At 42.2% G+C, this 27,336-nt stretch overlaps 3 protein-coding genes across 5 annotated transcripts in view; 2 read left to right on the forward strand and 1 right to left on the reverse strand.

Annotated features, from left to right (window-relative positions):
* Window positions 1-271: 271 nt before the first annotated feature.
* LIG4 (DNA ligase 4) lies at window positions 272-9,494 on the reverse strand. 2 transcript variants are annotated; one of them, XM_074963457.1, is made up of 2 exons: window positions 9,353-9,494; window positions 272-4,696 (listed from the first exon to the last, which is right to left on the reverse strand). In XM_074963457.1, exon 2 carries the CDS (start codon window positions 4,677-4,679, stop codon window positions 1,938-1,940), a length of 2,742 nt encoding a protein of 913 aa, XP_074819558.1. In that variant the 5' UTR covers window positions 4,680-4,696; window positions 9,353-9,494; the 3' UTR covers window positions 272-1,937. The 2 variants fall into 2 exon arrangements, with proteins under 2 accessions (XP_074819558.1, XP_074819549.1); XM_074963448.1 differs by lacking the exon at window positions 9,353-9,494 and adding an exon at window positions 9,171-9,266.
* On the forward strand, window positions 9,377-27,100 carry ABHD13 (abhydrolase domain containing 13). Of its 2 annotated transcripts, XM_074963471.1 has the most exons (3): window positions 9,377-9,699; window positions 21,142-21,215; window positions 22,528-27,100. In XM_074963471.1, exon 3 carries the CDS (start codon window positions 22,563-22,565, stop codon window positions 23,574-23,576), a length of 1,014 nt encoding a protein of 337 aa, XP_074819572.1. In that variant the 5' UTR covers window positions 9,377-9,699; window positions 21,142-21,215; window positions 22,528-22,562; the 3' UTR covers window positions 23,577-27,100. The 2 variants fall into 2 exon arrangements, with proteins under 2 accessions (XP_074819572.1, XP_074819581.1); XM_074963480.1 differs by lacking the exon at window positions 21,142-21,215.
* The window catches only part of TNFSF13B (TNF superfamily member 13b), a 38,741-nt gene continuing 33,932 nt past the window's right edge, over window positions 22,528-27,336 (forward strand). Inside the window, exon 1 of the mRNA XM_074963493.1 lies at window positions 22,528-22,600. The gene's annotated coding sequence lies outside the window, so the exon portion shown is untranslated. The remainder of the gene's footprint in view (window positions 22,601-27,336) is intronic.

The following is a 27,336-nucleotide window of genomic DNA, read 5'->3' on the forward strand; positions in this document are numbered from 1 at the left end:
CCTCATTTCTGTGTTTGTTCTATCACTGTAGTCCCCATTTCCCCATTGTTTGTCTGTATAATCTCTGTCTGGTTCCGTGATTGTTTCTGTCTGCTGTATAATTAATTTTGCTGGGTGTAAACTAATTAAGGTGGCGGGATATAATTGATTACATAATCATGTTACAATATGTTAGGATTGGTTAGTTAAATTTCAGTAAAATGATTGGTTAAGGTATAGCTAAGCAGAACTCAAGTTTTACTGTATAGTCTGCAATCAGGAAGTGGGTGGGTGTGTGTGGGGGCGGGGAATGGGAACAGGGAATTGGGGTGGGGAAATTGGAATCATGTTTGGCTAAGGGCAGGAATGGGAACAGGACACAAGTATAAGGCTCTGTGGTGTCAGAGCTGGGAAGGGGGACACTAAGGAAGGAAACTGGAATCACGCTCGCTGGAAGTTCACCCCAATAAACATCAAATTGTTTGCACCTTTGGACTTAGGGTATTGTTGCTCTCTGATCATGCGAGAAGGACCAGGGAAGTACGTGGGTGAAGGAATAAGCCCCCTAACAGTTCCTAATTATTTATGTAACTGTTCTTGAAAAATCCATATGGTAAAATACTGTTATGTGGCACCTGATCATGATTCCATCAAAGTTAATGGCTAAAGTCTTATTTACATTAATAGGGCAGGATCAGCCACTAAATGTTCACGTATTCCCCCTCCCGCAATTAGAGAAGTATTTTCCCATTAAAATAACATTTCAGACTGGAATAAAAAATATAGATCTTTATTTCAATCATTCAATACAAAGTCTTGATTAAAACTGAAGTGTATTTGGAAATAAAATGCTATATATTACTGAACACCTTAAAGTAACCCATATATCATCACTTATAGAAAGGTAAGCTGAAATCAGGGGAGAAATCCTGACTTCACTGAGGTCAACAGGCAATTTGCCATTGACTTTTATGGGGCCAGGATTTCACTCAAGTTTTTAAATATGTGCATATTTTCAATATACAAGTTACTCTGATATTTTATTCACCCTTCAACTAAATCTTTGGATCTGGGCCTACAATGTCTACTCACACAGTAGCACTTCCACAAGTAGTCTTATTGAAATTGAAGTGTTACTTAACATGAATAAGGGTTGCAAACTGGGTCCTTTAAGTACAAAAATAACTACAGCTGTGATACAATGAAGGCATGGCAAATTTCAAAGCTTTTAGAGCATATACAAATATTTTTTTAAAATGGTAGCTATGACTATACAGATATGATTGATGTTATGTTTAACACTTAATGGAAGTTCTACAGATCTGTTTTAAAAAACTGAAAAAAATCCTTAAAATACATGAAACTCACTTTCTCTAAATTTACACACAGCATAGATTCTGAAAGTTTTCAAACATATGTTGAATATCTACTTCAGAATGTTAAGATTTATATAGTACTATCATTCAATTATTAATGTAGAGCTGTATAAAACATTTAACTGTGTTAATGCTTTGGTTTAAGAGGCTTTTACTAATTTCTTTATTCAATAGCACACTCTCTTTAAATATTAGTGATTTAAAAGTTCAATCTCACACATCAGAAAGATCAAAGGGTATAAAATAGCCAGTATTTAAATAAAGGCAAGAGTTGTCAGTAGTACAAGGTTATCTTCATAGCTATAAATAAAACAATCTCCTATGGGAGATCTTTGTAAAACACAAAACATGTAATTATTTCTTTTAGCACTGGACATTTCCTCCCACAGTGTAACGTAGTCTGAAGTCTTTCCCTCCTTCCCCAGCATAGGAGATGCTACCTTTCCTTTTCCAATATATAAAAATTAGAGCTACTCTTTAACCACAGGCTAGGTATACACCTGGAAATATGCAGAAGGATCTCACCAAATCTTAAATCCACCAAGTTCATCAGAATGCCTTTACTTCTAGTTAAAACCTGCTTTAAATTAGGTATGGATTTTCATTCTGTAACTTCCCCTCCTTTATTGACTCTGTTATCCACCGCTCAGATAGGATTTTAAATTTTTTCTCAAATGTTCTCCTAAGTGTTTTTATCTCTTTTACATGGGTATGATCTTCTCCCATAATTACATGGGACACACCCTCCTTTATCTGCGAGACTATTTCTGCTCCATGAAAACGGAGCTCCAAAGCCCTAATTGATAGCATTGTTCCATGGGTCTTGGTACTGGGGTCATTAACTACAGCATAAAGGTCCAGATAAATGGTATTTTGCCTGAACATACTGAGTGGAGAGCTATTCCACAGATAACGTTCTTCTAAGTCAGCAATCATGTCCAGAGGTATCTTCTCATCATTTTTATTATTAATTCTTGAGAATACTTCCTTTAGTTGGGTCACCTCTGTATCTGCTGTGTAGCTGTCACCATAACAATCATACTCACATGCAAAATGTTGTTTTGTGTCTGGAGACATGTGAATCATGACGGCAGGCTGCCATGGTACAAATATTTTCGTTTCAAAACACTGTAAAAGCCACTCTGCTCTCACAACATCATGCTTGTTGGAAGATATAATATTTTTTACTCTGACATTCTCAATTCCTGCAATAACACAGTAAGTGTCTGGTCCAGGGTTTTGTACCACATTACCACCACTTTCTGCTATTTTACTTTCCAGTTCAGATTTTGAATGGTTTTCTGTTCCAGTCATAACACAAAACTCAAAGTCTTCAAATATATTAGAAATCTTATTTACATTGGAAAGATCAGGGGCTTTAAAATGATCCATTATTCCAATTATTTTCTTTACCTTTGGTACAGTTTTCCGTTTCTTTTCTTGTGGTTCATCATCACCCACATCAAGGTGCTTAGATGCTAGCTTCCCTGATGCTTTACCTCTGAGCTGTTCTAAGAAATCCAAAGTCATACATTCATGCCACTCTTTGTCCTCTCTTATTTTCTCAATTCGAGGGAATCGCAAAGTGCAATCAGTTTTGTACATATCACTACTAACAATCTCTGCTGCCTTAATCTGAACTATGATTGAGTTACAAGGCTCGATGTAAACTTCAGGCTTCTCAGTTCCACATAAAATATTACAAGGAGGATCTCTTTTATGGTAAGGCTTCCAGTGTTTGGCCAATTTCAAACCAAGATCGTATAGCTCCTTCATAGTGTAACCAGAACCAACACGACAAATAGAATGAAAGACAGATGGTTTTTCACCAGGAGGGGAAGTCTCAGCAACAGCACACAAAAAATGAGACATCATGCCACCACGCAAACCTTTTCCCCAGTAACCACCAATAATTAATAGGTCTAGCTCATCCATGAGCCCATTGACATACTCTGGTTTGATTTTTAACCAGCCTTCCCCACGTTTGTCTGGCTTGTAAATGGACATAGGATCTTTTATCATGATTCCTTCTTCTCTGTTATCTATTGCTTCATTCAGAGCATCAACTACTTCTTTCCTGGTGCTAGCCTGTGTTTTATGCACTATGTGTATTCTGCCTGTTATTGGTGTAAACAGCTCATTTAGAATCTCATATCTTTTGCTTAGTATCTCGTGACCTAACTTCTGATCATTAACCATTAATACATCAAACACACAAAAGCATGTCTGCAGATCAGAATCATCTACCATTCTTTTTATGTCAAATTTGTTTCCCTTCTGCATAAAAGTTTGTGTATTGGGATTGTAGGCCATCATTTCACCATCAAGAATGCAGTTTTGTATATTATTTTTAAACACATTATGAATAAATGGAGTTAATGAACCTTCGAGGGGAGAAGCACCAAACTGCTGAGTATAATCAAACCCATTACGGGAGAAATACTTGTATACATCTCCATCTTTGTGCATCTGCATACGTTCACCATCTAGTTTAGTTTCTATGTAGAAACTCTGGTGATTCATTTGTTTCTCAATTTGCTGGACATTAGCAATAGCAGCAAGCATAGGTTTAAAGGCAGAAAACAACATGGTGGAAACATCACTGAGTGATACAGAAGGGTCATGCAGTTGTCTGCAAACTTTCTCCAGGTCAGTTGTGACATTGTATAACTCAGTAGCATCAGAATGGAAAAGGGAAAATATGGTTTGCTGACTAACACCAAGTTTTAGATCCTTTATAATCATCCGGATCAGCCACTTTTGTTCAAGTGCTGAGCTCTGAGTTATTAACTGAAGAATATTTTTCTTTACTAGGTCCTTCCTTTTGGCATCATTATTACTAGCAACTGAATCCAGCAGCTCATTCACCTGTTGTATGGTCAGTCTGCCTTGTTTTGGGCACCTCGGTTTCAATACAAAATAGGCAATCATTGCAAAGTCTCCAGCATCTCCATGTGAGCCAGTAGGTGTTCTATAATTTAAAAGTTTTAGGGCATCTTTTCCTTCTTTGGGTAAATTGAGCAGTTCAATATAGAGCTTAGCAAGCATGGTTTCTTTAATTCCATAAGCCATTCTCTCTCTTTCCAATTGCGGAAGAATAAGTCGCATTGCTGGATAAAAAGAGTCTGTGACATCTTTCTCTTTTTTATGAAGAGCATCATGAAATTTCCTCCATGAATCTAAAAATTCCTTAAAATACTTGGTTTTCTCTGGCCGGGATTTACATTTCTGTATTCGTTCTAAAATTGAACACAGATCTGCAAAAGGAACTACTGATGCCACCGTTCGTTTAGGGGAAGATTGTGAAGTAGGTGTGGAAGACATCAGGATTCACTTTTTCACTATAAAAAAAATAAAACAAAAATATTTCAAGTGAAAGAAAACATACCACCAAATTGCCCTATTTCTCAAAAGAATTAGGCACATTTTTAAAAATTACTTTTGCATAGAAGAATCATTAAATATTGCTACATTTAGTTTAAACTACCATTATTATCATCATCATAATCTATATACAACACCACCCCATAACCCCAACTGAAATCAGGGCCCCCTTGTGCTAGACTCTGTGGGGAAAAAATATATATATATACACACAGTAAATCCCTGAAGAGAATACATTTTACATTGACAATACAGTGAAAAGATGGAAAAAGGAAATATTATCCTATTTTTACTGATGGGCATCAGGAGATTACAGGTAAAATGTTTGAAAGTGCCTAAGCGATTTAGGATCATAAGTGCCTTTATCAAAAGTTACTAAGGCTTGGTCTATACCTAAAACATAGGTCAACATAGCTACATCGCTCAGGGCTATCAAAAAATTTCATGCTCTGTTCGACATAGTTAGGATAACCTAACTCCCACTGCAGAAGCAGCTAGGTTGACGGAAGAATTTTTCCATCAACCTACCTACCACCTCTCGAGGGGGAGAATTTCCTACAGCAATACAAAAACCTCTCATGTCACTAAAGTGAGTGTCAACACTACAGCAGTATAACTGCAGCATTTACAGCTGTGCTGCCATTGCACTTGTAGTGTAGACATATCCTGAGGCACTTAGGAACATAAGTCCCATTAACCAAGGACATACAGAAGTCTGTGGCAGACCTCCAAATTGATCCAAGATCTCTTACCACCCAGCCTTAGCCCCAAACCATCCTCTCTTCTATCCAGACTCCCGTACTTGAGAGGAAATCTTGTATCATATAATAGGACTGTCTATCACATTGAATCATTTCTTATTTTCAATTAAACTGAGGTATCAGATGGTTCAAGGGACAGTAATGGATTACACAGTCTTACATCTCTGTGACAGATTTAAATATAGTGCAGTTCAGTAGTACATGATTAGATGGTTCTTAGGTAGTTACTATTGATCAAGTTGAGGTGTGGCTAAAAGCCACAGCCCAACAGAAAATGATGCATCCTGCCAAGTCTCGCACCCAAGCCCCCTAATTCCATCACCTAAAACCCAACTTTGGAGAAGGGGAGACAGAAATCTTCACATCCACTCCCTGCTCTGTATTTTTCAAAGTGCCAAGATGTGCTAGGTTCTGTTATTTTTGCGGACACTAATAGCAGTTAAAGATGTTATTTATTTGGGGAGTGGAATTTGGACTCTGGCACTTTATTCTTTACTTCTTCTAGTGGACAAGTGGTTAGGGAGTTGGAGCACTACAATCACACACTATTAAAATTAAACACATATACACACACCCCAGTCTGTTGGTGTGTATGCCTATTGTCTCTGGTCTTACGCTGTGGCTACATCTACATCAGTGGCTCTCAAACTTTTTTATTGGTGACTCCTTTCACATAGCAAGCCCCTGAGTGCGACCCCCCTTATAAATTAAAAACACTTTTCAATATATTTAACATTATAAATGCTGGAGGCAGAGCGGGGTTTAGGGTGGAGGCTGACAGCTCGTGACCCCCATGTAATAACCTCGCAACCCCCTGAGGGGGCCCGACGCCGTTTGAGAACCCCTGATCTACACAGCAATGTAAGCCTAGTGTTAGTGGGACCTGAGTCAGCTGACCTGTGTCAGGGAACCTGGGGCTTGTGCATCGACATTGCATTTTAACCGTAGATTAAGAAGTTTCTGACTCATGCTCAAACCTAGGGCTCTGGCATCCACACTGAAGTGCGCAGACCCAAGTCATAGTATCCAGAGCCTCCCCTCCTCCGTATTGACACTCTAGCCCTAGGAACACATGCATTGTGGGAAAACTCTACTGCCCATTCTGTTTCCTAACTGTGGTGGTGCTGCTATTGATGGGACTCCTGCCTATAAGGAGCACGAGTACATAAACCACATAATTAGCTCCTTTGGTGGCTGTGTCAGTAGACCAACTGCAGTTTGAGAAGGCTTGATATTGAACTATCATCTAACCTGAGAATTGGGTTCTCTAGCTCTAGGCTGAGTCATACTGGCATGAAAATCCCCACGTACACCTGTTCTGAGTATAAATAGGACATCAGTCTCCAGACCTGTCAACTATTAAAACGAAACTTTGCAATTCTTAATTTTTAAAACTGGATGTTCAATGAAGGTGTGTTCATTCATTCATTCATTCCTGTTTGTTTTGAAGTTTGACATAAAAATGAAGGTACCAGAGGAAAAAGACACCCCTCTCCCCACCAAGCCTGGCTGCTGCCGACTGCACAACAGTTAAGTGCATCCCCAGGGCTTGGGGTGCAGTGTTCTCCAGCACCCCTTGGGGATCACTTATCCCTGACCCCTCTGTACCCCAGGAGGTTGCAGGGAAGTTTTGGGGCTGCTTCCCACCTATCACCCTGACAGTGCATGCAGCCTGGGTTTCCCTACACACACAGCCCCAGGGAGGGCAAGGAAAGCCCGGGAGCAAGGGCTAAAGAGCAGAACGGGGATCAAGTGCTGCCCTGCAGGGAGGGGGAGCAGTAGACCTTCTGGCTCAGTGCAGCTCAGAGAGGGATGACCCCCAACATCCCAGAAGTCAAGACCTGCCTCCCTTCTGCCAATTTTGTTCCCTACTTCAGGCAAGCTACGTACTTCAGAGAGGAGCTGGAGCTGCAGGCACCACTGCGGGCAAGTTTTGGGGCTGGCACCCACTCACAGTCCTGACAGTGCACACATCCTGGGTGCCCCCACACACTCAGCCCTAAGGAAGGCTGAGGGAGCACTGGAGCAAGGGCCAGAGAGCAAAGCAGTAACCATCTGCTGCCCTGCAAGGGAGGGAAAGCAGAAGAACTCCAAGCTCAGCCTGGCCCAGGGAGGGATGAGCCCCAGCACCCTGGAGGCTGACTCTCACTTTGAAACTTTGCTCCCTGCCCTGGACAAGTTCCACACAGCAGAGAAGAGGAGATGGAGGGAAGAGAAGGAAGGGAGAGCGGACGTGGTCAGGCAGTAATGGTGCTTCTGCCCCGCTGTGCTGGCTACCTGCAGCGCAGCCACTCTGCTGCCAGGAACCACAGGATACACCTGGAGGACTCCCGAGATCTGAGTCAAGCCAGGGACACATGTACATAGAAAACCAATAGGGCTTGGACCCTAGGTCCCGACTTAACATGGGCTCGGACCCTCCAACCCCGCAGGGTCCTGGGTCCGAGCTCTAGGTTACCACAATTGCAGCGTGCACATGGGGAGTTTTGCTTAAGCCCAGGCTCAGACCCAGACTTAATCTGTCGTGTGGACGTACCCTGAGAATCTTTGGACAAGAACCACCTTCTGTGTTGCGTGTCCAGCACTTAGCACCTTGGGGCCCAATCCACCGCAACACAAATCAATAATAATTAGCCAAGCTTGCAAGGTCTTACATTCAGGTTGATGTATACAGTGTTGTTATAGCTGTGTTGGTACCAGAATATTAGAGAGACAAGGTGTGTGAGATAACATAATTTACTGGACTAGCTTATGTTGATGAGAGACAAGCTTTTGAGCTTACACAGACTTGAAGAAGAGCTCCGAGTAAACGTCTCTCTCTCATGAACAGAAGTTGGTCCCATAAAGATATTACACACAAACTAGCAGAAATGCCATCAAGCTGAGTGGGTGAGGTAACGCTGCATCCAATCAATTTCAAAATGTCCTAGGCCTCAGTGACCAGAATCCACACAACACCCACTGCCCTCTAGTTTTTAGCACAGCCAGGGCTTAAATCAAAAGTTGTCTGCCCAGCGAACAACCAGAGGCTGGCATCATTAACACTTCCCAGCAGAACAATCGCCCACCCCAGCTCTGCTCATGCTCCGGACAGGCTGCATCCGATGAAGTGAGCTGTCGCTCACGAAAGCTTATGCTCAAATAAATTGGTTAGTCTCTCAGGTGCCACAAGTCCTCCTGCTCTTTTTTGCGGATAGACTGACAGGGCTGCTGCTCTGAAACCGACAGACTCTGACACCCAGAGTTATTGCAAACAAGAATACAATGATAACACCACTGGGGGGAGGGGAGGGTGCACACAGAGCCCCTGCCGCGGGGGGAGGGGCGGGATGGCGGACCTGGCATGGGGGGGAGTGTCAAGGGGACCCCCCCCCAGCTGTGGGGTTCTTGGTAGGGGAGGAACCACATGGCCCCTACCAAAGGGGCGACTCGGCCGGGGGGGGGGGGATCCCGGCCCTCGCGGGGGATGGGAAGGCGAGGCGCGCGGGGGGGGAAGGGGGGCCTTCAACCGACACAGCCCAGGCACGTGCCACCCAGCGGCCAGTATGGGTAACGCAGCTGCGTCACAACGGCCCCAGCACAGCCCCCGGCCCCAGCGGGGAGCGGAGCAAGAAGCGCCAGGGCCACGGAAGCGCAGATCCCGACCCACCGCCGCTTCAGCCCAACTCACCCACCACCACGGCCGGCAACGAGCCCAGCTCCTACCCCACCACACGTCACTAGGGCGCCACGCACCACCCCGGAAACTCGTTCATCGGAGCCGCCCATTCAGAAGACTGGGGGGGGGGGGGAGGAAGGAGTTTCCCGACGACGCCAGGTCGAGGTCCCCTCCCCGCGCGCAATGGTTCAGACCTGGCCGGGACGAGCTCTTACGCCCTCCTCTGCCCCCGAGGGTTGGTTCAGCCCAGGAAGAAAGAGACGTTCTACCTCCCTCTGCCCGTCCTACGCAATAGTTCGTTCTCCTAGTATCAAGTCGGGGGAGGTGCCACAGTGATGCCCTTACCCCGGAAGCGGAAGCGGCTGCGGTGGTGATTTCGTTCCCGGAAGCGGCGGTGGCTGAAGTTGCAAGTCCCGGCTTTGGCCTGAGCGAGCGCGACGCGAGGTCGAGCTCCAGCGGCAGAGGAGAATGAGGCGCGGGGGTCCCGCCGAGCCCGATTTCAGCCTGGGAGTGGTCCCGGCAGCGCGGCGCGTCTGAGCAAGTGAGAGAGACACACGCGGGGAGGCGCGAGGGTAGCGTGGAGCTGCCGCGGGGGGTCTTCCTGCTGCTGGGGAGCCCCCGGCCCCTCCCCCGCGCTGTCACTGGAGGAGGGAGGCTCCGGCTTCCTCCCCCCCCCCCCCCCGGGCTGTTGGGTGCCTGGTGGTGGGCGGGCGCCTGCCGAGACCCGCCGATCGGAGCCCAGCGAGGCTCCCCCGAGCGGACCCAGCACCACCCCTCCCCCTGCTCCGCTGGTGACTCGGTCGGGGCCGCCGTGGCTGAGCCGCCCTGGGTCGGTAGCTGAGGCTTCGCAGCCCCCGTGCGGCGGGGCCGGGCCAGTGTCTCGGCCGCAGGGCAGTTCGGTCCCCGTTCCGCTCCCGCCCACGTGAGGCTCGGTCGGGGTCCTTCTCCTGGGCCAGAAGGATGCGGAGTCACCAGATAACTCCGCTCTCCCTGCCTTTGTGCGCCCACTGGAGCGTCACCCCGGGGAAACCCGCAAGAGACCGGGAGGAAGCGTGTAGACAGAGCGTGTGTGTGAGGGGGGCACGGCAGGAGAGAGGAGGAAAAGCAGCGGGACACAAGATGCTTTTCCCGGATGTATTAAATCTATCTATCTATTATTAAGGAAAGATTGAGAGATTAAGTGATCAAAAGTCAGATATGTAGGTCAGTTTAGTTGACAACCTATTTCACTAAATAGTTGGGTAATTACTGATTTGTGCTGCATTTATACTTTAAATATTCTTAAGTTATTTCTTTTCACTTATGTTTTAAGGTAGCCGATTTCACAAGATCCTGACATTTATTGTATGGCTTAATTTTAATAAACTATCCAACACATACACTACTTACTATACCAGTGGTTCCCAAACTTGTTCCGCTGCTTGTGCAGGGAAAGCCCCTGGCGGGCCGGGCCGGTTTGTTTACCTGCCGCGTCCGCAGGTTCGGCCGATCGCGGCTCCCAGTGGCCGCGGTTTGCTGCTCCAGGCCAACGGGAGCTGCTGGAAGCGGTGGCCAGTGTGTCCCTCAGCCCATGCTGCTTCCAGCAGCTCCCGTTTCCCTGCACAAGCGGTGGAACAAGTTTGGGAACCACTGGACTATATATGTTTTATGGTATGTAATTTGTTCAAAGCTTCAGATGTATTGGGGTTTTCTCCCCCTCAGTAAAACCAAATAGTATTTTATATGTTTGAGAACTTTCTGGCATACAAGAATTGAGGTTGATGGACAGAGCAGTAGAGTGTTAAGAAACTAATTTGCAGCAGGGAAGTAAGTAGGTCTAATTTGGCTTTTATCTCAGACGTATTTTCTATTTGCGTTACTAAACTCTTAGACATTACTACTTACTGCTAGTCAAGAACAGTTGGCTTCAGGAAACTCATAACATATTCACAAAGATATTGTTTTGAAGGCTCATTAAGGATTACTGATTTTGAGGTCTGCATGTCAGTCAGCTGAGATTTCCATAACAAAAAAGTGAATTTTAGATACATGTTTTATTGTTCCTGTTACCCCAGGCTCTGTTTTGGCCAATGTAATAGAATATGTGTGTTTTAAGAATTTTTTGGTAAATTAAGATATTTAACTCTTGTCATAGTTTTCTAAGAGAAACAATGTACTATTACAGGGATCAGCAACCTTTGGCACGCGGCCCGCCAGGGTAAGACCCCTGGCGGGCCAGGCTGGTTTGTTTACCTGCCACATCTGCAGGTTCGCTGCTCCAGGCCCATGGGGGCTGCGGGAAGTGGCGCGGGGCGAGGAATGTGCTGGCCACCGCTTCCCGCAACCCCCATTGGCCTGGAGTGGCGAACCGTGTCCAGTGGGAGCCACGATCGGCCAAACCTGTGGATGCAGAAGGTAAACAAACCAGCCCGGCCCGCCGGGGCTTACTCTGGCGGGCCATGTGCCAAAGGTTGCTGATCCCTGTACTATTACTTGAAATATTGTGGGCCATGACTTCTCTCTTTAACTAAAATAACTTGGATTTTTTTGGCCATGACAAGCAACCACTTTTAGTATGGTTATTAAGGGATAATATTTTATCCAGGAGTGGGAAGGATGCAGGTGTAGACCATATAATTCAGTTTCTTATCCAGTGGCCCAGGAGTCTGGAGTTGTCGTCTTAGCTCTTCCAGTAACCCATTCGGTGACCCTTGGACAAGTCACCTTATTCCTCTGTATCCTTGCTTTTATATCTGTAAAATGAAGACAATACTTACCTTCCTTCATAGGGCACTCAGATTTACAGATGGAAAACACTGTAAAAGGATAATGTCTTGTAGGTAGTTGTACTTAAAGAAAATTTTGACTATTTGTCATATTTGGGGAAAGGAGGAAATATTGGTTAGCTGAAATTTAGTATTTGAAAGGGAATGTTAGAGTCTGGAAGACCGTGAAGGAAATAACTATTTGGCTCCATTATTACTCCTAGGGGAAGTCTGTGCTAAAAATTTAAAAATTCTGTGTACGGTATTTTAAAATTCTTCATATTTTATTTATCAAAATAACACAGTATAATCACACCAGTTTCAATTATTCTTGGTCATGTATTTCAAAATACCTGTCAGCAAGTATCTCTGTAACAGTACAGAAGACAAAAAAAATTGAGGAAATGATTTTTGACAGATTCCTTACTCATATAAATATAGAACGTTAAGTAATTCATTTAAAGTACAATACAGAACTGTATTTTGTGCCCCCTGAGAAACGGTGCAAAGGCTTGCGGAAGTCGGGGGTAACAGAGGGGCTGAGGGACAGGGAAGCAGCCTGGGGGTGAACCTGGAGGATTGTTGGATGTGGATGGGAGAAATATGGAATAGATTTTTTGGAGGGCAGGGAGGGATTGTTAGCGAGCCTCTCCCATGGAGACCCTGGCGCACCCCTAGCCTTTCCCATTCAGTCAGGTACATCTTCCCCCCTGTCTCCTTCAACCCCTACTCTGACACCCACTCACCCTACCCCCATGTGGCTCTGCACCCCCACCACCATTCTCATGTGTCCTTGTGCCCCCTCCCCGCTCTCACCATGTGTCCCTACACCCCCTCAGCCAGCTCCCTCCCAATCCCCATGTATCTCTGCACCCCCTCCCCCATCGTGACACTGCACCCCATATTCTTCATAGAGATATTATTATGATATGATTAGGACATAATTTTGATGTATTTTATTCAAGATAGGTCATATGAGAGGTTATGATTTACTGAATATGATTATCCTGTTTGTATGCATATATCATTTTCGTATCTGACTTTAGGAATCTAGACTATCCATATTACAAATGTGTTTACACATGGAGAATGCCCACTAGGCAAAAAACTGTCAGTTTAGATGGCTAGTTTGGAAGGGCCCATTCAGGTTAATGAGCCCTTAGGAGAAAACAATAGGCCTTAAAATAAGCTTATCTCCCACCTGAGGGCCTTACTGAGGACCCTACAAACAGCCTCAGAGTTATTGGTGCTGTGACCGTACAGGGACGTGTGATCAGGTGACCTGGTGCTGGACTCCATCTTGGGGTATCAGTGTTTTTCCACTGATTGGCGTGGGAACCAAGCTTTGAGACAAAGTGTTCCCATCGTATGCAAAAGCTATTTAAGGCAGAGGAGTGACATCATCATGGTTCTTCACTGACTCCCCACCCAAAGAGACTCTTGGAAACACCTACGGAACAGAGAGACCGAACTGGGGGGAAGTGCTGGATCCAGCCTAAAGGGATTTTTAGCCTGTGAATGGAACACCTGGGGATTTTAAACTGTAAATTAGTGCAGCTTCCCTTTAAGAATCTGCAGCCTGCTGGTATCTTCGCTTAGGGTGAGGATCTGCTGTTCATATATAATCTCTTTAGTATATTAAGCTTAGTTTGCATGTTTTGTTTATTTTCTAGGTAATCTGCTTTGATATGTTTGCTATCCCTTATGATCACTTAAAATCTATTTTTTATAGTTAATAAACTTGTTTTTGCTTTGTCTAAAAGCTAGTGTGTGGGAGTCATAACTCAGGGCAGAAAGCTGCTCTATATTTCCTCTCCACGTTGAGGAAGGGGTTGAATTTCATGAGATTATGCTGTACAGTTCTCTGTGCAGCGCAAGATGGTATAATTTTGGGTTTACACGCCAGAGGGGGGTGTGCGTGCCTGAGTAGCTGAGAAGTTCCTAAGCTAGAGCCTTCCCATGCAGAACTGATCACAGCGTCTGCATGTAACTGTAGCTGGGTGTGTCTCTATCTGTATGTGTGCTGGTGAAAGTGCAGGCTGGAGCCTGGGAGAAGGCTTGGCAGGTAGGTAGATCAGAGCAGTACAGTCCAGGCTGGTGGGTGACGGGGGCTTAGTGGTACCAGTTCCAGGTGGCACCCAAAGGGGGAACCCATCACACCCATGTGTCCCTGTGCCCCCACTCAGCCACACCCTTTCCCCATGTGGCCCTGCATCCCTTCCCCCTTGTGTCCCTGTGCCCTCACCCAGCCACCCACATATGGCCCTGCACGCCCTCTCCCGTTCCCATGTGGCCCTGCACCTCCGTTCCCATTCATCCCCTGTCCCAGTCTGTCCTCCCCCACTACCCTTCTTAACCCTAATCTGTGACTCCCCCAGCAGCCTCATGTGCCTCACGCTGTCTGCCACCCCCACCGCCTCCATATACCCTGTCTCCTGCCCTGGCCCTCTTCACTTCCCTATGGCAGCTGGCTAGGGCCCTGGAGCCACTTCTGTGGTCTAGCGACCCCTGGTGGCAAAAGGCACAACTGCAGCAACTTCTCAACAGAAGTTATTTTCTGCAGGGGGCGGGGGGGATAAAAAATTGTGTGGCACATGAATTATGCGCATGCACTGTGGCGCAGAATTCCCGCATGAGTATCCATTGAGGGAGGCTTTTGACATGTTGACTGAAAAGATTGAACAGCTGTACAGTAGGATGATTACTTTTAGGTAAAGTATATTTTGCTTTTACTTGCAAAGACTTTAGCTATTAGGTTTTTTTGTAAATTTTCCCCATGCAGATAGCCTCATAATTAAAATAATTATCTTCAGAAAATGAGATGGTATCAAGCGTAATTTTCAAGGTTTATTTTGTTTTCATAGACCTTGCTTTGTTTGTCCTCGCCACTATCACCCAAGCCTCTTTTAAAGTATTTTTGTGGGATCCCTGAGTATGATGAAACAGAAATTGAGACTTAAAATCTGAATTGGGCTTTATATCTTCAGGGGTTATGTATAATGTAAAGTTTACAAGATAATTATTGCATGGTGTTTTTATTCTACCTGTCATTGGAGTTTTAAGGTGTAATCGTCTCCCCCCTCTCTCAAAATGTAAATAAATTTAAGAATAGTAGAGGGGTTTTAGGACATGTTTTTGCTGTGGGGTGGAATTACTGAGCTTTTTGGAGTGTAATTTAATAGGTGTCCTTTGAATCTTTCAAGGATTCACACTGAATTAATGAGGTTTAGCAGTAATACTAGTGCACTTGCTAGCATTACTTAACATGTATTTAAACATGCACTCCACCCAGCCTTCCCATGCTCTGAATGTAGGCCAGGCAAAATTGTGATATTTGACAGAGCGAACGTAAAGGCCTGGATGCAGAAAAGTCACAGGCCTGAAGAGGAATTCATATGTGGCATTCAGTTACTTTAAAACCTCTCAGGAAAACTGCAGCAAGTGTGCTCTCGTTCAACATTGAATTATCTTGGGTCTTAAGACACTTTACTGTAAACTGATTTAAAAACCAGTCTCAGTAAATGTTGATTATGTTTTAGAGAATTTTTTTAACACTTGATGTACTTCATCTTAATGTTAATATAGTACTATTTGAAAAGTCATTAAAATATAAACGTAAAAAGAGAGAGAAAAATGGTCTCAATCCTGCGAGATGAGCTTTGCAGGTGTTCAGCATAAATTTCATTAGGCTCTCTCACATGGCAACAAGAAAAGCAAGATTAAATTTGAGGCCGCTTGGCATCTTGTAGGATCAGGCCCATGGACACAGCAGTTTAGTCCAACTCTTAGCTAAAACACTAGCAATTAAAGAAGGCCAACACTAAAGCACTACTTTAAAAAAAAATCTTTAAATTTATAGTTGCTTTTACCCTCAAAAAATTTGGAATTTGGGGCCAAATCTTTCTTCTTTTCAGAAGGGTAGCCTCGTTGGCTTCAGATGATCTATTAGCATAAGAAAAGTGGGATGTATTTGGCTTCTTTTATATAATATTGTTTGAATGTTTAAATTTCTTTGAACAAGAAACTTTAAACTGACTTTAAATGACCCTTTAAAAGCTACATTGTTAAAGGTAGAGAAGCTCTAAGCCAGGGATTGGCAACCTTTGGCACGCGGCCTGTCAGGGAAAGCTGCTGCTGGGCCGGTTTGTTTACCTGCAGCGAGGTTCGGCCGATTGTAGCTCCCACTGGCCATGGTTTGCCACTCCAAACCAATGGGGACTGCCGGAAGTGGCGGCCAGCACATCCCTCGGCCTGTGCCGCAGCCCTCATTGGCCTGAAATGGGGGGTAAGCAAAGTTGTGTCAGCAAATAGAACATTTTGTTCCAAATAGCATCACAAATGGAAAAAAGTGAGGCAATTATTGCTTAACTGTCAAAGTCCAAAGTCAGCGGGGGGGCAACTGCCCGCTTTGTGTCATAGCAGGTGATGCTCCTGATTTGTAGGTTTCTCTTTCTCTTTTAATTGAAATCCAGCTTTGCCTGTTTCTTCTTCTGTTGTGCAGATCAGAGTAGATTATGTGCTTATATTGTAGTAAGGTGTGTTACAGCTTGATGGCAGTACTGCTCTCTGAAGAAAATGTTGTTTGTAGCTTTCTTTAAAATGATTTTACGTTCATATTAGCTAACGGATTTAATTTCAATTTTGCTCAGAAATGGAACCTTCATTACCACACGTGCACACTCTTTCAAATGGTTTTGGGGGAGAGAAGGAAAATTAAAAATCCTATGGGACTCTCTTATTTGGACTGTCTGGGTACGAATTTAATTATATCTCTTCCACCTATACTCTTGTGGCATTAATATTGTGGAGGGTCTGAAACTGTTCTTCTGTCCAATCTCCTTCAGGCTTCTGAGGTAACTGGCTCTGTGGATATGGGGAAAGCGGTGGGCGTGATATACTTTGACTTTAGCAAAGCTTTGATACGGTCTCCCACAGTATTCTTGCCAGCAAGTTAAGGAAGTATGGATTGGATGAATGGATTATAAGGTGGCTAGAAAGCTGGCTAGATCGTCGGGCTCAACGGGTAGCGATCAACGGCTTGATGTCCAGTTGACAGTCGGTATCAAGCGGAGTGCTCCAGGCGTTGGTCCTGGGGCCGGTTTTGTTCAAGATCTTCATTAATGATCTGGATGATGGGATGGGTTGCACCCTCAGCAAGTTTGCGGATGACACTAAGCTGTGGGGAGAGGTAGATATGCTGGAGGGTAAGGATAGGGTCCAGAGTGACCTAGACAAATTGGAGGATTGGGCCAAAAGAGATCTGATGAGGTTCAACAAGAACAAGTGCGGAGTCCTGCATGTAGGATGGAAGAATCCCATGCACTGCTACAGACTAGGGACCGAGTGGCTAAGCAGCAGTTCTGCAGAAAAGGACCAGGGGATTACAGTGGACAAGAAGCTGGATATGAGTCAACGGTGTGCCCTTGTTGCCAAGAAAGCTAACGGCATATTGGGCTGCATTAGTAGGAACATTGCCAGCAGATTCAAAGAAGTGATTATTCCCCTCTATTGGGCAATGGTGAGGCCACATCTGGAGTATTGCGTCCAGTTTTGGGCGTCCCACTACAGATAGGATGTGGACAAATTGGAGAGAGTCCAGCGGAGGGCAACTAAAATGATTAGGGGGCTGGAGCACATGGCTTATGAGGAGAGGCTGCGGGAACAGGGCTTATTTAGTCTGCAGAAGAGAAGAGTGGGGGGGGATTTAATAGCAGCCTTCAACTACCTGAAGGGAGGTTCCAAAGAGGACGGAACTAAGCTGTTCTCAATGGTGGCAGATGACAGAAGAAGGGATAGCTCAGTGGTTTGAGCATTGGCCTGCTAAACCCAAAGTTGTGAGTTCAATCCTTGAGGGGGCCATTTAGGGATCTGGGGCAAAAATTGGGGATTGGTCCTGCTTTGAGCAGGAGGTTGTACTATATGACGTCCTGAGGTCCCTTCCAACCCTGATATTTTATGATAAGAAGGCACAATGGTCTCAAGTTGCAGTGGGGAAGGTCTTGGTTGGATATTAGGAAAAACTATTTCACTAGTAGGGTGGTGAAGCACTGGAATGGGTTACCTAGGGAAGTGGTGGAATCTCCAACCTAAGAGATTTTTAACCCCAGTTTGACAAAGCCCTGGCTGGGATGATTTAGTTGGTGTTGGCCCTGCTTTGAGCAGGGGGTTGGACTAGATAACCTCCTGAGGTGTCTTCCAACCCTAATCTTCTATGATTCTGACTGACTGTAAATCTGAGCACCAATAATAGGATATGTGATGGAACCAGTTAAGTTTCAGGTAATTCTGGTGAAGAATACTGTGCATTCAACTGGCTGTAAATGCAGGGTGGATTTGATTTAAATCCTGATTTAAATCACTAGTCAGGAAGCCTCAATTTAATAATGGATTTCTACATAAAAATGCATTCTTGTTGGTTGTTATAACCTTAATACATAGTCTTCACAACTCAAAGATAGATGTAGTTTCATTTTTAGAAGGCACACACTATACATTTTTAAAGTGATTTATTTTGAAAACTTTTCAGATTAGTTTTACAGCTATATCAGAAAATGAATGATGGTTTGGTTATTTCATTTACCAAAGGTAATTGAAGTAGATATTTATGAAGTTATTGGGAGGTGAACTATCTCCAATTCAACAGGTTAATTAATATTTGGAAGATTTTCTTGCCGTGTTGTATTAGGAGGAGAACATCACTAGACAGACATTTAAATTTTTATTTAACTAAAATGACAACATTATGTATTCTGGAAAGGAAGAAAATATTCTTTCTATACCAGTAGAAGAAGGTACTGCTGTTAAAAGTGAGATTATCACTTCAACAGTCCCTGAATCCAAGTGCTTAAGTGACTTCCACCAGTTCACTGGTGTGACTTTCTTTAAAACATCATCAGCAAACATATATTTCTTGAATGGTTCTTATTCCCAAACTGGGTCTCTTTTACGGCCTGCTGCCATTATAAGTTTTCCCTTCTAGTGAGAATGGTATGGTAGATCTCAAATCAATGAAGGCTACACTCAGAACTCAAAAAGAAAAGGAGTACTTGTTGCACCTTAGAGACTAACCAATTTATTTGAGCATGAGCTTTCGTGAGCTACAGCTCACTTCATCGGATGAGTTCACTCAGAACTCAAGACTTCTGGAATATTCTGCTCAAACAGTTTCACATTTATTTCCACTGCCTGTCCCTCCCTTCTCACATTTATCTCCAGACTTCTTCTCCTTGTCCAGATCTATTCTGCCCCCAACAATCTTCTATTCATTGAACTTTTTGAAACTTCGCACTTTTAGAGAGAGGTAAGGGATTGACTCTGTATACACAAATTTGCAGAGGGACAATAAGGTTGTGGTCTGTTGTTTCTCACCTTTATTTATTTATTTATTTATTTATTTATTTATTTATTTAAAAACATTTTTGCCATTAACAAGCATGTTATTTCTAGAGACATAAATCCACAGTTTGAGAACTGCAAAACTAAGCATCTCTGATGGTATCTTCTAGACTGAGCACTGAGTCCCATTGGGTAGATAGAAAGATTAACCTAAATAATCTATACAGAAGCCCCTGGAGCCCCATAAAATTGGGTCCCTAATCCATGAACTATTAAAACTCACTTACAAAACTTTTCTTAAACATTACATGAATATATTGTCTCATACTATAGAATTAGAATTTATAATCTCTATTCCATGATAAAATATCTTTGAGCTATAATGTATAGGTTTTTTCCTCAAAAAGCATTTTATCAAAAAATCCAATTTAAATTAAAAACAAATATTTTTTTTTAAAACCATTGATTTCTATCCCCCCTGCCACAATGTTGATGACCAGATACTCAAGGACACAGATAGGTATAATATCCTATCAAGTAGCTGATCGTGAAAAGAGATGGATTTATGGTTGTACAGTCTCTTTTTTTTTTTTTTCTCCCCTCCTTATTGTCAGATTAAGCAAAAGTACTGTTTGCTTAAAGTATTGTTTTTTCAGGTCTGTAAAACTTTAGCTACATCACAAACCTGATTTAATGAAATTAAATTCTTAAAATATTCTTTCTTGACTTTTAGTTGGAGGAGCCAGGCTAGCTTTTCTTTGCAACGGCAATTATACACTTTGGTACAAAGGTTTTATGCAACTTAAGTAACAGCATACAGAAGAAGCTCCCAGACTGGTGTACGCAGCACTTTGAGTGGGTTGCAAAGCTTCTTCCATCACAATAAGAAGGCATGCACAATTGAAACAAGAAGGATGCCTGCCATCCTGTGAAGTTTCACTTGTGAATGTCAGTCTTCAGGTAGTGAAGTGTGGTGTCTGATGTAGTTTAGTCAAGCGTTCTTATGACTTCCAGAAATTCTTTAGATTTGCTTTATGTTGTGACAGTTCCTCTTTGTGTTTTTTCTGATGAAGTTAATAATGGTAACCTCATGCACTGGATCACAGGTATTTCCCTCACCAGTGAATGACTTATATCAGAAAGGTCTTTGGGGTCCCTTTCCTTCTTATTTGAAGGGCAATCATTTGTCTTCTTCCTCACAGAGTAAAAGCACCGCCTTTCTGCCATGCCATAGTCACCTGCTTTGTCATTATCCTTGCTGTTCTTGGCACTTGAATACCAAACCATGGGTATTTTCAGTCAGGTCCTTCAGTCAGTGTGCTTAACATTTTTTTCTATGCCTACTCTTGTGGTTCTGTTGTTTCTTGTATTGTGATTCAGTGGCTGTGCAGAAATTGAAATCTGTTAGTCTCTTTTTCAGTGAGTGTTTGGTGTGAAATCCATAAGCAAATTTGCAGATGAACTCAGGCTAGAAATAAGAATAAACACACATGGAAAAAAGAATAAAACTAGAGTGGTCTAGAGAGAGAAATTCAGTGAATGCTGATATATCTAAGGACGATATCCTGTCCAAAAGCCAAGATTGTCTAGTGCATGAGCCTCGGGTTGGAGCTAGCATGTTTTGTTGCTGATGTATGATCACCCTTGCAGCATAACAGGGTCCCATCTGGAGCTGACAGTCACTCAGACTGACTTTCTTAGATGTCTTTAGTAATTAGATAAGGACTCTTTAGGGTTAATTCCACTTCTCATGATTACTATAACTCTTCTAGTTGGCATCTGTCTCCATGCATATAGTGGGCTATGTTCCGGATCTGGTTTATATATTGGGCTCAGTAGTTGGAGGGATAGAGTTTACTCCCATGTCATGGACTGACCACTATGTCCCTCATTTTGATCTCTAGGTGTACTTTTCTCATTGGAGCATGAACTTGCTTTGGCATCCTGAACCAGTATTGTTTCCACTGATCACAAGGAGGTACAAACAACTGACTGTTCTTTCAGTAGCCTGGTAGGACATTAAAACCACCTGATGTCATCACCGTGGATGATGATATAAGTACTCCTAAATACCTTTCCCACTTGATGACCTGTAACAAATGAATCAGGAGGAAGTATGGCTAGAAAGCTGATAGCAGAAATCTTAAACTGAATCTGACTAACTGTGGCATTAAGCAGCATAGGTACAAAATGGGTGGGTGGTGGGGACAAGTATTAGGCATCCATCACAATTGTGCCTTTTCATCTGGTCATCTTAATCCAGCTATAATACTTTTTCAGGTAACTAAGGGCTAGAGTTGCAGCCAGGCATTTGCAAGGGGTTGGGGAAGTTGGTCTGTGAGAATATTTCTGTATAAATTGTTAAAGAATGAAGACACTTGTCACAGGCATGGAAGTAAGAGTGATACCTTTTTTATCTCTGGATCCTAGAGCTAATGCCCAGGAAGCAATTTTGCAAACTGATCAAATCACCATCTGTGCCCATGCTTGCTTCTGCAATTTGGGTGGGAATAAAGTTGTTGTCAGCCACAGTATTTGAGGGGATTATTAGTACTAAGTAGTATTCAAATGAAAACAAAAGAGAATTCTCCTAGGAGTTGCAAAGCCTATTTTACTCTTCTCACTGATTATCAGAGATCCTAGTTTTCCATGATAAAAAACCAAAAATTCTACGACTTTAAAAAAACCCCATAAAAATCCACTTTTTTCCGCGATTAAAATGAAATGCTGAACTTTAGTTTTCCTAGCCACAATATATATAGGATCCGTTGAACACAGTCTTTTACTGATATACAGTGGAACTCTGCTTATCTGATCTAATTGGCACCGGGGCCAGATGAGATAATCAAAAATTTGGATAATCTGGCGAATGGGCAAAGAACTTCAGCCCAAGGCAGTGGAGCTCCCACTGTCAGCTGAAGCCTGAGCCCTGCTGCCTGGGGCTCAGAGCCCTGGTTCAGTTAATACGGATAATGGAGGCTCAGATAAACAGGGTTCCACTGTAGCTAATGTATGTTTTTATTTTTTCACAAAACTAAAGATTCTGTATAAAAACACGAATTCCGTGGTTTTCGATGGCAAGTGAATTTCTAGAAGCCCCTGCTGATTATTACAGTTGAACTTTGGGAAGTGATTAAAGTGATCTAGTTATATAAAAGATTAAATAAACAGTAGTTTGTTGTTACCTTTTGTTTATGCAATGGTTTACTAATAACCTTCAGGAATATGAATGCTTGCTTGACTGTTTTCCATGTTTGATATTTATGTACATATGTTTGGGTTTTTTGCAGGATACATATGGACTAAAAGATCACTCACTACTGCAATGGAAAAGTCATGGATGCTTTGGTCCTTTGTTGAAAGGTGGCTACTGGCTTTGGCATCATGGTCTTGGGGTCTCTGCCGTATTTCTCTTTTACCTTTGATAGTAACTTTTCATTTATATGGCGGCATTACTTTACTTATGTTAATATTTGTATCAATAGCAGGTATACTATATAAATTCCAGGATGTACTGCTTTACTTCCCAGAACAGCCCTCTTCTTCACGCCTTTATGTTCCTATGCCTACCGGTATACCACATGAAAACATCTTCATCAAAACCAAAGATGGAGTTCTTCTCAATCTTATTCTGTTGAGATACACTGGGGACAATGCAGTGTATTCTCCTACTATCATTTATTTTCATGGAAACGCAGGCAACATTGGTCACAGGTTACCAAATGCTTTGCTGATGCTGGTAAACCTGAAAGTAAACTTGCTGCTGGTTGATTATAGAGGTTATGGAAAAAGCGAAGGAGAAGCAAGTGAAGAAGGTCTATACTTAGATTCTGAGGCTGTGCTAGACTACGTGATGACTAGGTCTGACCTTGATAAAACAAAAATCTTTCTCTTTGGCCGTTCCTTGGGGGGAGCAGTGGCTGTTCATTTAGCTTCTGAAAATTCCCATAGGATTTCTGCCATAATGGTGGAGAACACATTTCTTAGCATTCCACATATGGCCAGCACTTTGTTTTCTTTCTTCCCAATGAGATATCTTCCTTTGTGGTGCTACAAAAATCAATACCTGTCCTACAGAAAAATCTCTCAGTGCAGAATGCCTTCTCTTTTCATCTCTGGGCTATCTGACCAGTTAATTCCGCCAGTTATGATGAAGCAGCTTTATGAATTATCCCCATCTCGGACAAAGAGATTGGCCATATTTCCAGAGGGAACTCATAATGACACTTGGCAGTGTCAGGGTTATTTCACTGCACTTGAACAGTTCATCAAAGAAGTAATAAAGAGTCACTCCCCTGAAGAAATGGCAAAAACATCATCTAACGTAACAATAATATAATTGATATTCCCTTTTTTCTGATAAAACTGCACTGTACCTTGATTTGTGAAAAATTGTAAAAGAATGTCAATTTTTAAATGTATATTATGTCTGTACTTGCCTAAAGAGTGAAATTAAACTTGGAAAGGTCTAATACTTTATTATGATGATCCAGATAGTGTTTACATTTGCAACATTGTAAATGAATGAACAGTTCTACAGATCTTTCCCATACACTTTTTGGATATGTTTATTCTTCCACTTGTTCAATATATTCAATGAAGGCTATTACAAACTTCTCGTGACTACATTATTACAATTTACATTAGTTTAAGATGACAGAAGGCTCTTCAGTATTCTCTGCTGTATGTATCAGCTATTTGGCCAATCATGATTAGCAAAATATGTTCCATAACAATATTTCTCTTCTAGGATTTAGTTTAAGTATACCATGCATGATAGTGTTTTATTCCTTGAATTTCTGTGTTATGCAAGATATGCTAAGTAATGTAAATAGCATTAATGGCAGCGTATACCTATAGGTATACGATCCTGATTATTTTTATGGTTATATATGTTCTATTACGAATTGAAGGTTAAGAGGAAAACCCAATTTTCTATATTAATTTAATTTTTTATACTGTAGTAGTGCTCTCAAATTTGAGTGTCCATGCCTAAAGGCCAAGAGATGTTTTTCCTTGTACAGCCTGCTATCTGAGAAGAGAATCAACCTATGAAGAGAGGGAAAAAATGTACCATCCAAATATAACTCTTTCAAAACTATTATTGTTTGTCCACAGCTCTTCAACTTAGCCTTTATTAGTTGTCATTTCTTGTTGGCATCACAATAGAATCATCAGTTTAGGTAGGGTGTCCCATGTTGTGGATCAGAATAGCAGAAAGAGCAACGCTATTTGTTGAAGAGGTGGCAGGTGGGGTGATACAGTTAAACTTACATTTGATTTTAAATTTGATTAAATTAAACAGGCCTGTACTCCCTCTACATACACTTCTAAAACAAGTAGTCTGTTTAAACATTAGAGTTTGATTTGTACGGTTTCTATGATAGGGATAAGAAAGCCACATAAACATTTAGACTTAGCAGATTTAGGATTTGTTAAGTTCTAGAGAATATAGATCATCTTGTTTTAACTCTTTTAGCCTTCTGTTTGCAGATTTTTTTATTTAAAGTTTATTGTATAGTGTGGAGACTGACTGTAAGTACCATCAACAAAAATGTGAATTTCTTCCAGTCACATTAAGAGTTAATGGTGACCACTTTCATGTCAACAGTGTTGAATAATAAGATAAGAGCCTGATTGTGACTGTCCTCCTAGAATGAGGATCCTTGCTTGAGCAACTATACCAAAGCTGTCTGTCATCAGCGCGGTTAACATGACAAGGTATATTCTATATTTGTACTAGGTTTAATTACTCATTTGCTCCAGATGATACGCAGTTTGCCTATTCAACAAATAGCTTTTTTTTTTTTTTTTACCAGACTGAGGATATCTGTGAAAAAAGGTTTTCCATACAAAAATGTGTACCATTGCTGTTTCAGGCTGAATTCTATTCAGCCTTTCTGCTATTACTGTTAAGCCCTAATTCAGGAAAGCACTTCAGCACATGCTTAAATCCATTCCTGTTTCGGAGTGGCGGTTAAGCACGTGCTCAGGGTCCGTTAGCTTCAGTGAACAAAGCTGCATTCCTGAACTAGTGCCTTAATGACTACTTTATTATATGGGAGTACAGGTATTACACATGGATATGTATCAGAGTAGCAGCCATGTTAGTCTGTATTCGCAAAAAGAAAAGGAGGACTTGTGGCACCTTAGAGACTAACAAATTTATTTGAGCATAAGCTTTCGTGAGCTACAACTCACTTCATCGGATGCATTCGTTACCAACAAATTAAATATGGACATGGGGGTGAAATATCTCAACTAGAGAAAATAGTTTTCAACAGTGGTTATTCTTTTTTCTTAATAAAGACATCCTATATTGCTGCCATCTTGGTGATAAGTATTTTTTTTTTTAATACTGCAGCCATAAGTCCTTTAAAATGACTGCAGTCAGCATTAGAACTGCCTAGTGTTATAAACTGTCCTTAGCTATAGTTTGTCTGACTTCCTTGTCTCTTCTAATTATTTCAGTGTTGTGCGGTATGTTTCTTTTCCTGTGTGATGTAGAAGTGGCAACCTTCTTAACGGCTAAAAGGATTTAATGGATCATAATGTTCATTTACTTGGTATATTCCTATCAGATCATGTATATTTTTCACAAATTTTGCTCTTGTGTTGTGCTATTTCAGCTACATTGCAGATTTGGAACTGACTAAATTCCTACAGAAAATAGAATAAATAAATTATATCTGAGTAAGTGGGACAAATATTGCTGTTCTGAAAGAAAAAACTTTTAATAGTAGCAGCCACTCATTCAGATTAGTGGCTGACGGTTGTAAATTCAGCTCAGTAAATAGCTGCTTCAAAAGTTGTCATGTCTTGCAGTTATTAAATTATGCCCAATATAAAATATGGATTTCCAAAGCAAAAGCTGAACATAAATGTGTATTTTTAGTGTAAACTCTAACGCCATAAAGGGCTCTTTATGCACTTGTATCATCTGAGTAGGCAATGTTGAATTGGGGCCCATAGTTGGAAAGGCAACTGGTCGGGGGAGGAAATCATGACAAACTAGAACTGTTTAGCAATGCACTCTTGATCACCAAACCATGTTTTCACCATAGTCACTGTGGGATTTCAAGTCATATATCTGAAAACCTGCACATTGTGATGAATATTTATCCCAGGGATGAGGTGTCTATATCCATAGGATTTATTAAACTGAATACTGACCCCTCAACCACATACGCATGTTCAGACTCCTTTCCTGTGCCGTATAGGGATAGGGTCATGTTAGGCAGTGTGAATGAGAAACTGAATCTCTAACAGGAGTGTACCCTTTTGCTTTGAAATCCCTCTGGGGCAGGTGAGGAGGGAATGCTTAACAAAATTGGTTTAAGTTCTGTTTTCTGTAAATGCCACACTGCTGTCAGTGGGATTATTTATTGGTAACAAAAGTAGGGAATGATTCCCCCCTGCCATGTGAGGGAATCCTTCCCTGTTGGAACATCTGACAAGTCAAGATTTTTGCCTACAGCAATGCACTCATTCTGGCTCCAAATTGTACAGTGGCAAACTGGTGTTTTGCTGTTGAGTTTTTGGTTTGAGAAGCAGCTGTTATGGTTGGGTATTGAGAAGAATCTCTGCCATTTGGTTAAAGTATTACTGCTGTTACATCGTTTGTGTTTGAAAAATAAATAGAAGGGTAATTAGGTCAATTGCACCTTTGCCAGCACTCCTCTCTGTAGAATATTCCCTCTTGCAAAAAATAACAGTAAGATAAAGTGTTTAACTGTGAACAGTATATATTCTTATTTTGTGTGATTCCCAATCATAGACTTGTTTGGGGAGAAGGGACTAAGTAGTCTGGATCCAGGCTTTACAGAGGGGTCACTCTTAGGTTTAAAGATATAGTAATATACGCTTGAGTAGGAACTGCCTATATATATATATATATATATATATATAATAGACTTCAAAAGAATTTGGAGTCTCAAAATAGAGTAGCTGTGCCAGTAGTGTCCTTGTGATAAATACCCCCCCCCCCCCCCGCAAAAGTACTTTCTTTCTCAATGTAATTAGTGGAGACACTTAAAGCTTCCTATTGGCCCATGTTTACATTCCCAGTATCTAGTTCTGAAACTGTGAAAGGCAAAGAT

The sequence above is a fragment of the Natator depressus genome, chromosome 1, assembly GCF_965152275.1.
Source record: "Natator depressus isolate rNatDep1 chromosome 1, rNatDep2.hap1, whole genome shotgun sequence".
Lineage (NCBI taxonomy): Eukaryota > Metazoa > Chordata > Testudines > Cheloniidae > Natator > Natator depressus.